Source organism: Silurus meridionalis, chromosome 14, assembly GCF_014805685.1.
Source record: "Silurus meridionalis isolate SWU-2019-XX chromosome 14, ASM1480568v1, whole genome shotgun sequence".
Classification (NCBI taxonomy): domain Eukaryota; kingdom Metazoa; phylum Chordata; class Actinopteri; order Siluriformes; family Siluridae; genus Silurus; species Silurus meridionalis.
In genome coordinates, this window is record NC_060897.1 from 20751377 (window position 1) to 20763691 (window position 12315).

General features: G+C 37.3%; 1 protein-coding gene and 2 gene segments (V, D, J or C); 1 reads left to right on the forward strand and 2 right to left on the reverse strand.

The window, feature by feature from the left end:
* ighd (immunoglobulin heavy constant delta) overlaps positions 1–12315 on the forward strand; it is a 111774-nt gene that overhangs the window by 15749 nt on the left and 83710 nt on the right.
* Positions 3107–3635, reverse strand: LOC124396452. The segment is given in 2 exon segments: positions 3107–3426; positions 3520–3635. Coding segments are annotated over 2 exon segments (429 nt in total).
* On the reverse strand, positions 11648–12212 carry LOC124396499. The segment is given in 2 exon segments: positions 11648–12051; positions 12155–12212. Coding segments are annotated over 2 exon segments (348 nt in total).

Genomic DNA, 12315 nt, shown 5'->3' on the forward strand with positions numbered 1-12315 from the left:
TAGTTGCAACAAATTCCAGCCCTTTTCCAGGTGCCTGTCTGGTCCAAGCCATCCAAGAGCCACCAAAATTAAATCCAGAAGCTGTGCAGGTCAGTTTATGAGACTGATCAGGTTTGATGATCACTGAATCAGACTCAATCAGTGTCTGACTGCAGCAATCTGAAATACAACAATACACAAAATAAAGTCTGAGAAAAAGTATTTAAAAAATCATAAAAATGTTTCTCTATATGAAATAATCAATAATACCAACATTGAATGAACATTGCTAAAGTGAAGTAACTCAAAACTCTTCCTGGTCCCATCTCAAAGAATGAAAACAATCCCTGTTGCTGAACATGAACACAAACTGCTGTTGTGATGTTGAGCTGAATGTAGCAGCATAAATGGCTTAAAGGCAGGATTTGGTTTGCATGACACGCCCACTAGAGATGTAAAAAGGAGTAGCCATGAAAAGAAAAAGCTTACTGTAAGACTCCAGCTGTGTTTCATGCTGTCAAGTCCATAACTGCTCTTTACTCATTAGATGTCATGCACTGTGTATCACTGTAACTTTCTGATCACTGATAATCACTGAACAAGACAAACGTGTCTCAGAGAAATCCAACAGGAGCGAGGTGAAGGTGTTTTATTTCTCTAATACCTCTGTTTTACACACATGTGAAACAAGAGGAATGTTATCTATAATAAACATCTAGAACAATATAAAAAATAATTAAATGTTCTATCGGAAACTCTCTTCACCTCCACTACACTCTTACTCTACTCTTCCTCCAGGATCACCCCTACACCATTTCTCTTTCCATCCACACCATGATTGAACAGTTTAAACACCTTCAATTTTCCCGGCCTCATTCCCTTTCCACTTTGTCTCCTGAACACACAACATGTCTACCTTTCTCCTCTCCATCATATCAGCTACCTCTCTCCCTTTACCAGTCATAGTACCAACATTTAAAGTACCAACACTAACCTCCTCTTTACTACACTTCTCCTTTCCTAGCTGTCTCTGTAGATGTCTTCCTCCTCTCCTTCCCCTCTTTGGCCAACAGTATCCTAATTTCCACCGGTACCCTGTTGGCTAACAATACCTGTGGAGGTCATTGATAATTCATAGTTTCATAACTGCTGTTTAGAAAACAGTGATTTTCTGCCCCCTACAGGTGATTTTAATTCCAGCCGTTTGTAGTAGTGAAAGGAGTTGTAGTAGTGAAAGGAGTTGTAGTAGTATTGAAACACTTTTATCCTTTTACTTCCAAATGACTCACAATCCGAGATTCATGATTTAATGCTGCAACTTTTACATCACATTTAAATACTTCATCTAGTTTGAGGAGTTTGAAGTGTTTGGAATGAAGAGTTCATTTCTGAGTGCTGAGTGTGATGGATGTTGTTGACAATAAATGTGTTCAGTTTTCTGCTGAGGGAATATTTATAGATCATGAGGACGTGCTTGTGTAAGTCTCCTGCACAGGAGACATTGGATATTCTGGTATAATGTACACTGTATGAGGTGTTTTTGTACAGGGATGTTGTTGATGTGTATCACTGTGTGGTTCACGAGCGCAGTAATACACAGCTGTGTCTTCAGTCTGCATGTTCTGTCCTGTTAATGTTACTGTGTTGCTGGACGTGTCTCTGGTAACCTGAAACCTACTTTTCAGTTTCTCACTGTAGTAAGTGTTACCATTATAACAAATCTCTCCGATCCACTCCAGAGATTTTCCTGCAGGTTGTCGTATCCAGGCTGTACAGTAGGTAATTGTTACTGAATATCCAGACACTTTACAGGTCAGAGTCAGTGACTGACCAGGGGTTAATACTGTGGATCTGGTCTGGATCAGCTCAACACAGTGACCACCTGTTAAAGAAAAGTTATTTTCATGTTATAAAAGCAAAAAGCTGTAAAAAATATGAACTGTATTTTATGTTAAATGTAGAAACACTTACAGTGTACGGCTGCCAGCAGCAGCAGCAGTAGGGATGTAGAGATCATGGTGTGGGTTGAAGCAGAATCAGTAAAAGCTCTTGGTCTGTGTTGCTTAAATATATAACAGAGAAGGACATTTGCATAAAGACACTCCTTATCTTAGGGGACATTTGATGGGGATGTTTTCTCATTTAGACAAATCCATCTCTCTAATGTCTAATCTGCCATTGTACATATGCAGTAATCAGACATTTTATATTTCACATGTATGTTTTAAATTTTTCATCATTCCTGTTTGATGTTATGTTTCAGCAAATCAGAAGCTTGAGACAGGTGTGAATGGGGAGGTTATGGACCTTTAGCTTTTTTTTTTTCAGGTGAATAAGAAAACACACTAAATTGATTATAACCACATTAAAAAAGGAATAATAGACAGCAGGGGGCGCTGTTCAAGGAAAATGAGCAGTGAAAGGCTGGTGAGATGAGGCAGAGTTCCAATTTTAAATCTCTCCATCCTGAAGATTCAGAGTTACAGCTTCATTCACTTATTTATTTCCATTTCCACTCTTGGTGTATGTAGTGAATGTGTTCAATAATCATGTACTCTGTGGAAATGTGACTTTAAGAGTCAATTCTAATGTTCTAACAGTGTTTTCAGAGGAAATAAACTTCTTTCTTTATTGGTTACACAGATACAGATTATAAAATTTTACGGTTTTATTTAGATATCTAGAAATGGTTGTATTATTGTCCACTGGCTATTCTTTAAAGACTTCTTTTTCTTCTTTTGGCTGCTCCCATTAGGTGTCTTCACAGTGGATCATCCGTTTCCATTCCCCCCCGTCCTCTACATCTGCCTGTTTCAAACCAACTACCTACATGTCTTCCTTCACCACATCCATGAACCTCCTCCTCTTTGGCCGTCCTCTTTTCCTCCTTCCTGGTGGCTCCATCCTCAGCATTCTCCTGTCGATATACTCAATACAATATGTCCCTCCTCTGCACATGTTCAGACCATTCTTCATTAAAGACTTGATAAAAACATATATATAAAAAAAAAAAAAAAAAACAGTGCTGCTCAAAAATCCATCATTACAATGAGATGTTCTGTTTCTAAACCTGTTATCTAAATGAAATGAATCATCTGCACCACTGATGTTTTGTACAGGGATGTTGTTAAAATGTCTCACTGTGTGGGTCACGAGCGCAGTAATACACAGCTGTGTCTTCAGTCTGCATGTTCTGTCCTCGAATTGTTATTGTGTTAGTAGACGTGTCTCTGGAGATGCTGAACTTATTTTTCAGTTTGTCACTGTAAGCTGTGTCTCCATTTAAATCCATGATTCCAATCCATTCCAGAGTTTTTCCTGCAGGTTGTCGGATCCAAGCTGTGCCATAGCTTGTAACTGAATATGAAACCTTGCAGTTGATGGAGAGACTCTGGCCTGGCTGGACTGTCATGGAAGCAGGCTGAGTCAGTTCCTCACCATGCACATCTGTGGAGGAAAACACATGGTGATATCTCACCCAATATACACTGCACATTTATTGTTCTTGTAGTAAATGAATGAATTGGATAAAACACTCACAGGAAGCAGCTGCCAGCAGGAGCAGTAGAGATGTAGAGAACATGGTGGGTTTTGTTTGTACTGGGGTCTTCTGTGTTCTCCAAAGTTTAACAGAGTTTAAACAACACATAAATAGAGTGAGGTACAGCCCTGATGCTTGGATTTGCCTATGCGCTGATGATGGGAGGAGAATGTATTTAATTTATATTTAAATCATGAGGAGGAGATTCAACTTGAGGAGAATCAAGATTGTCCTGGTTTCTGATGGATTCAGTGCATCCAGTAACTCATTGAGAATCCAGAGACAGTACAGGACACATTGATTGACTCTCCAGGTCTCTTTAACACAGAAGCAAAATAAATCAGGGACTGTCCATTAAACATGGCAGATAAAGATTAAATAATATAAATTACTAAAGAAATAATTGTTTATTCAAGAAAAGGTTGAAAGTTCTTCACAATAAACATTTGATCTCAGAAACTTACATGAAAATAACATAAAAATGATACAATTTCCTAAAACCATCCTTCTGCAGTTTCTGCTCCACAGTGTAGATCTCACAGAGTAAATGAATAATCATCACAGCCATGAACATTCTTTATACACCTGACTCTATTTAAATATGGTGTGACGTGTCCATGACACTCAGAGCTTTTCAATTCTTAACCACAGGCTGTTCATGGTTTCACTCCAACACAAGGTCAACACTCTGTGAAGCCTGAAAGTAAAAACCAAACTACAATATTTATGCATTTGTTTTCTTGTCACTCAGTTTCGTGCATAATAATTTTTTCTTGTCCAGTTTCTGTGTCCTCGGTTTCATAGCGGGTTTTCCTCCTTATTTTATAGAAACTTTCAAAATAAAGAAACTTTCTAAATAAAACCTTGTGCTTTGCATTTAATTGCAGCTGGATTGTGATTGTGCAGTCAGACCCACTGAATGAGTTCATGATTATAGTCTGGTAAACCACAGTGCTGTTGTTTTCTCAGTTCTGATTGGTCCAACAGTGGCTATAAAGCTTTATATCTGCATGGCTCTCCACATAAACAGATTAAAATGGGTGCGATTGTTGGTATGGTGAGGTTTATATGAGGAGATGTTTATTCAGTCTTCATAAAAGGAGTCTACAGTCTTCAGAATGGATGTCTTTCTGGTTTCATTGTAACAACAAACTGCACCATCATGAGAGAGAAAAAGGAGAGACGCTGGTGAGGGATGAGCTGTTGATACTGTTATAACAAACGTGGAGTTCTTACAAAATTAAGTAATGGTTCGTTGACTTGAATTTATAAATAAATAAATGAATAAATAAATAAATGAATAAATAAATAAATAAATGAATGAATAAATAAATAAATAAGACAGAATAAATAGAGTGATGTCCAGCCCTGATACTTGGATTTGCTTATGTGCTGATGTTGGGAGGAGAATATTTAAATCATATTTAAATCATGAGGAGGAGATTCAACTTGAGGAGAATCAAGATTGTCCTGGTTTCTCATGGATTTAGTGCATTCAGTAGCTCATTGAGAATCCAGAGACAAGAAAGGACACATTGATTGACTCTCCAGATCTCTTTACCACAGAAGCAGAGGAAGTTAGGGACTGTCCATAAGAACATGGCAGATAAAGATAAAATTATATAAAATACTTAAAAATAATTATTATTTCTTTGAGAAAATGTTGAAAGTTCTTCACAATAAACATTTGATCTCAGAAACTTACATGAAAATAACATAAAAACAATAAAATTTCCTAAAACCATCCTTCTGCAGTTTCTGCTCCACAGTGTAGATCTCACAGAGTAAATGAATAATCATCACAGCCATGAACATTCTTTATACACCTGACTCTATTTAAATATGGTGTGTCGTGTCCATGACACTCAGAGCTTTTCAATTCTTAACCACAGGCTGTTCATGGTTTCACTCCAACACAAGGTCAACACTCTGTGAAGCCTGAAAGTAAAAACCAAACTACAATATTTATGCATTTGTTTTCTTGTCACTCAGTTTCGTGCATAATAATTTTTTCTTGTCCAGTTTCTGTGTCCTCGGTTTCATAGCGGGTTTTCCTCCTTATTTTATAGAAACTTTCAAAATAAAGAAACTTTCTAAATAAAACCTTGTGCTTTGCATTTAATTGCAGCTGGATTGTGATTGTGCAGTCAGACCCACTGAATGAGTTCATGATTATAGTCTGGTAAACCACAGTGCTGTTGTTTTCTCAGTTCTGATTGGTCCAACAGTGGCTATAAAGCTTTATATCTGCATGGCTCTCCACATAAACAGATTAAAATGGGTGCGATTGTTGGTATGGTGAGGTTTATATGAGGAGATGTTTATTCAGTCTTCATAAAAGGAGTCTACAGTCTTCAGAATGGATGTCTTTCTGGTTTCATTGTAACAACAAACTGCACCATCATGAGAGAGAAAAAGGAGAGACGCTGGTGAGGGATGAGCTGTTGATACTGTTATAACAAACGTGGAGTTCTTACAAAATTAAGTAATGGTTCGTTGACTTGAATTTATAAATAAATAAATAAATGAATAAATAAATAAATAAATAAGACAGAATAAATAGAGTGAGGTACAGCCCTGATGCTTGGATTTGCCTATGCGCTGATGATGGGAGGAGAATGTATTTAATTTATATTTAAATCATGAGGAGCAATGTTCACGCAGACCTTCGTCCACTGTTCACGAGGAACATGACAAAAACAATGCAAACTGATAAAATCTTGTATTTCTGCTTTTGCTCTCTGCTGGCTGTTCTGAATTAAGGTAGTTTACAAATTTGATCGAGATTTTTTTGTAAAGTAAAATAACCAAACTGAAGAGTTTTGACACACGATCAGATATGGATTTCATCATGGTCAAATATCCATGATGCTCCTGCACTGGTGAATTACTATTGTATTTAAATGAAGGAACTTGTTGGTAGTTTGTACTTGTGCAGGACTGGAACTGTATGTGCTTGTATTTTATAGACTAGATGTTTGTGTAGAATGAAATAACTAAACATACTTTTAAATCATGATGAGCAATGTTCACGCAGACCTTCGTCCACTGTTCACGAGGGAACATGACAAAAACAATGCAAACTGATAAAATCTTGTATTTCTGCTTTTGCTCTCTGCTGGCTGTTCTGAATTAAGGTAGTTTACAAATTTGATCGAGATTTTTTTGTAAAGTAAAATAACCAAACTGAAGAGTTTTGACACACGATCAGATATGGATTTCATCATGGTCAAATATCCATGATGCTCCTGCACTGGTGAATTACTATTGTATTTAAATGAAGGAACTTGTTGGTAGTTTGTACTTGTGCAGGACTGGAACTGTATGTGCTTGTATTTTATAGACTAGATGTTTGTGTAGAATGAAATAACTAAACATACTTTTAAATCATGATGAGCAATGTTCACGCAGACCTTCGTCCACTGTTCACGAGGGAACATGACAAAAACAATGCAAACTGATAAAATCTTGTATTTCTGCTTTTGCTCTCTGCTGGCTGTTGCTGTTTCTTTAGTGACTAAATCATAAAAATACATATGCTTCCATATCTTTAAAAGGTTTGTGTACAGTTGCACATTCTTATGTCACTGTGCTTCTTTGCATCTGAATGAAATATAAAACATCAGTTTGGAACAACAGGTGGTCATTTTATACACACTGTATGGATCTCTGTGGGTTTGTTGAACTCTGTGAGTGTAAGTGAAGGTGATGTTTTGTACAGGGATGTTGTTAAAATGTCTCACTGTGTGGGTCACGAGCGCAGTAATACACAGCTGTGTCTTCAGTCTGCAGGTTCTGTCCTCGAATTGTTAATGTGTTAGTAGACGTGTCTCTGGAGATGCTGAACTTATTTTTCAGTTTGTCACTGTAAGCTGTGTCTCCATTTAAATCCATGATTCCAATCCATTCCAGAGTTTTTCCTGCAGGTTGTCGGATCCAAGCTGTGCCATAGCTTGTAACTGAATATGAAACCTTGCAGTTGATGGAGAGACTCTGGCCTGGCTGGACTGTCATGGAAGCAGGCTGAGTCAGTTCCTCACTATGCACATCTGTGGAGGAAAACACATGGTGATATCTCACCCAATATACACTGCACATTTATTGTTCTTGTAGTAGATGAATGAATTGGATAAAACACTCACAGGAAGCAGCTGCCAGCAGGAGCAGTAGAGATGTAGAGAACATGGTGGGTTTTGTTTGTACTGGGGTCTTCTCTGTTCTCCAAAGTTTAACAGAGTTTAAACAACACATAAATAGAGTGAGGTACAGCCCTGATGCTTGGATTTGCCTATGCGCTGATGATGGGAGGAGAATGTATTTAATTTATATTTAAATCATGAGGAGGAGATTCAACTTGAGGAGAATCAAGATTGTCCTGGTTTCTGATGGATTCAGTGCATCCAGTAACTCATTGAGAATCCAGAGACAGTACAGGACACATTGATTGACTCTCCAGGTCTCTTTAACACAGAAGCAAAATAAATCAGGGACTGTCCATTAAACATGGCAGATAAAGATTAAATAATATAAATTACTAAAGAAATAATTGTTTATTCAAGAAAAGGTTGAAAGTTCTTCACAATAAACATTTGATCTCAGAAACTTACATGAAAATAACATAAAAATGATACAATTTCCTAAAACCATCCTTCTGCAGTTTCTGCTCCTCAGAGTTAATAAATAATCACTGCTAAGAACAATCTTCATAGACCTGAATCTATTTAAATATGGTATGTCGTGTCCATGACATTATGAGAACTTTTCAATTCTTATCCACAGGCTGTTCATGGTTTCACTCCACACACCATTAGGGAGAGATGGGACACAGGTGGAGCTACAGGAAGACCAAGTTCACAATCAAAACACTGTAAGGCCTAAAAGTAAAAACCAAACTACAATATTTATACATTTGTTTTCTTGTCACTCAGTATTGTGTATAAGTATTTGCTCCTGTCCAGTTTCTGTGTCCTCTGTTTCGTAGCTTCTTAGTTCTTAGTTTCCTTTCCTTCAATTAAACTTCTGATTGGCCAAAAAGTGTTGATTAATTATCTATTCCAGCAGCTCTGGCTATAGTCCTGGCTATAAGGTTTATATCTGCATGTCTCTCATATCTTTGGTTTTGTTTATTTTTCATTTCTTGTCCAGTTTCTGTGTCCTCTGTTTCGTAGCTTCTTAGTTCTTAGTTTCCTTTCCTTCAATTAAACTTCTGATTGGCCAAAAAGTGTTGATTAATTATCTATTCCAGCAGCTCTGGCTATAGTCCTGGCTATAAGGTTTATATCTGCATGTCTCTCATATCTTTGGTTTTGTTTATTTTTCATTTCTTGTCCAGTCTTCTCTCCACTTCTTTCTGTTTTTTTTCTATTCAGTTTTCCAACTTTTGAATATTATCTACCCTCAGGAAAACTCCTGACTTACAGTCACCCCTCTATAAAGATATAAAGGTCTGTATTCATTAGAGTTCTTAAGTATCCAAGCCAGTAGCCAATCCAGGTGAATGAGCCTGGAGAATTCTGGGTAACAGTTTTCCCACATTCCCTCACTTTGTTCTGCTTTTGCTCTCTGCTGGCTGTTGCTGTTTCTTTAGTGACTAAATCATAAAAAATACATATGCTTCCATATCTTTAAAAGGTTTGTGTACAGTTGCACATTCTTATGTCACTGTGCTTCTTTGCATCTGAATGAAATATAAAACATCAGTTTGGAACAACAGGTGGTCATTTTATACACACTGTATGGATCTCTGTGGGATTGTTGAACTCTGTGAGTGTAAGTGAAGGTAAAGTTTTTGTACGGCGCTGCAGCTGTTTTTATCAGTGTGTCCCCGAGCGCAGTAGTACACAGCTGTGTCTTCAGTTTTCAGGCTGCTCATGTGTAGATACACCTGCTTCTTGCTGTTGTCTCTGGAGATGGTGAATCTTCCCTGAACAGACTGAGAGTAGTATTTGTTGCTACCACTCGGAGCATTAATAAATGAGATCCACTCAAGACCTTTTCCTTGAGCCTGTCTAATCCAGGATAAGTCTGCACTGCCATCACTAATCCCAGAGTAGGTACAGGTGAGTTGATGAGATCCTCCAGGTTTAATGACCACTGACTCAGACTCGGTTAGTGTCTGACATCCACAACCTGTCAAATACATTTCATCATTTCATACTTTTACATAATGACACAATTTATATGAGTTAAACTCTCCACAAAGAAGCTGTTACTCACGGGTTATGGTCAATAATGTCAAAAGAAAACAGCAAATGGTGTGTGGTTGCATGGTTCTTCCTGAAGTCTTAACTAAGTGGAAATAATCCAGCTGGACTCTGTGCTTATATAAAGGGAAAGCCTCATTTGCATGTCCAACCCCTAGAGGAGTTCAGACTATAAGAAACACTCTGATATTCTGGTAAAACATCAACAAATCAATTGTATATTGGAGGACAAATGTAGGTAATGTGATATTAGTGATGCAGAATTATAGTTAGATTACAGTGTTTTCTGCTCAGGTGCTTCATTAACACTGTGGCCCACGACTGTCTCTATACGAGTGAAAGTGGAATCAACTGACAGAACAAAACCTTTCAGTACAACTGCATACTTGTAGACAGAATGCAATGAAAACACTAAGACAAAGTCTGTGCTTTTCCTCATTGTGGAGTGAATATTTATGTAATATACTGTAATATTAAGTTGAATTACTGTGAGGTGAAGGGTGTGGATGTGTGTGTAAATGTCCCACATTTAATATTACACATTGTTTTAATTTATTAGCAAAACGAATGACTTCCTTAAAACAGAAACAGATCTTTCACATTAGATATTATTCTGTATTGCTTATAGTTTAGTTGCAGGCTTTTGTGTATATTTGTTTTGTTTGTATCATGTAATCTGTAAAGAATCTAAATGCAGCAGTAATACTTCACCTTATCAGTCTATAAAACACAGTCATTTGTTTGTAGTTTGTATTAGAAAAATTGTAAAGACATGAGCAGTTTATTACAGTAAGACGGTAAATATATTCATCCCATGTCTGGTGTTTGAATGACAACAGTAAAGACTTGTTTAATAAAATGCTGTGTGAAAAATGTGTGTGTGGTTTTTGTACAGTTGCTTCCTCAGTTCCAGTCACTGTGTCTTCTCGGGCGCAGTAATAAACCACAGTGTCTTCAGTCCTCAGACTCTTGGTCTCTGAATACTGTGTGCTTGCTGAGACATATTCTGTTAAAACAAACTGGTTTTTCACAGACTCTGCATATGTTCCTCGATTATTGCCAGTGCTCATTCAGCCAAGCCATTCTATAGCTCTTACTGGTTTCTCTCAATCTCTGGTATGGTTGGAAGCTCTGGAATTCAGTTGGGTAAAATGAACTTAAGCTAAGTAATAAGGTGATTTTTTATGCAGGGCAAATAACAAAATGGATTTGCATAGACGTTCTTTTAACCAATAGAGTCAGGTCTAGAATATGAACATCCACAGGCTGATTTTTATTAAACCAAGGATGAAAACCATGTCACAATTTATACTTTCACCAGTTCAGCTGATTGGCTGTTATAAATGCTTTTGTTTTTGCACCTATTGTTCATGAGCTGAGCTCAAAGATCTAAAACTTTCTGCACATTTTAGAGTGGCCTTTTATTGTGGTCAGCCTAAACCACACCTGTAAGGTGGATGGATTATCTCGGCAAAAGAGAAGTGCTTACAAACACAGAGTTAGACAGATTTGTGAACAATATTTGAGAGAAATAAGCTTTGTGTGTACATATAAAAAGTGTTAGATCTTTGATTGTTTAATAATTACATAATTGTGTTCTGTATATGTCCAAATAATAGAGTTCATAGTTTCATGAATGATTTTAAAAACAAGCAAGCTGCTGCCCCCTAGAGTTGATTTTAATTCTAAGACTTTTTTAGTGGTAACGCTGGTAAGACTCTGTGCTTCTGAACAGACTCAGTAATTATACATTCAGAAAATGAAACATCGAACTGTAGTGGTCCTGCTGCTTGTATCACAAACAGGACGAAAAAATATGAATGATCAATATAGCAGATAATCACATCTAGTCATCAGAATCTTTCTGATTTCTTATGATCTTATGATTTCTGAGTGCTTAGGGTGAATGGATGTTGTTTATAATAAATGTCTGTGGGGTTCAGTTTCCTGCTGAGGGAATATTTACAGCTCATGAGGACGTGTTTGTGTAAGTTGTTGTACAGCTCTGCAGTCTGTTGTATCAGTGTGAGTGTCTTGCACAGTAATAAACAGCCGTGTCTTCAGCTTTCAGACTCTTCACTTCCAGATACAACATGTTTTTATTGGTGTCTTTAGTGATGGAGAACTGGCCCTGTAGAGACTGAGAGAATTCAGTGCCAGTGCCACTGTTAATGTATCCGATCCACTCCAGTCCTTGTCCTGGTTTCTGACGGATCCAACTCATCCAGTGGCTCATTGAGAATCCAGAGACAGTACAGGACACAGTGACTGACTCTCCAGGTCTCTTCACCACAGAAGCAGAGGAGGTCAGGGACTGTCCATAAGAATCTAGAAGAGAAGAGTAGAACCAGATAATGTTATATTATAATGTTAATAAAGACAGAATGGCTCATTTTAATATTAATCATCACATAAAAGTTCTGAAACTTACATGAAACGAGTCCAAATAAAATCCAATATCCTAAAATCATCCTTCTCTGAGTTGTGCTTCACCCAAATCTAAAGTGGATGGGAGTGATATCTATCACAGAGCTCACTGGAAACTAGAAGAGACAAGAAAATGCTCTTTATACCGACTCTATTTGAATAGGG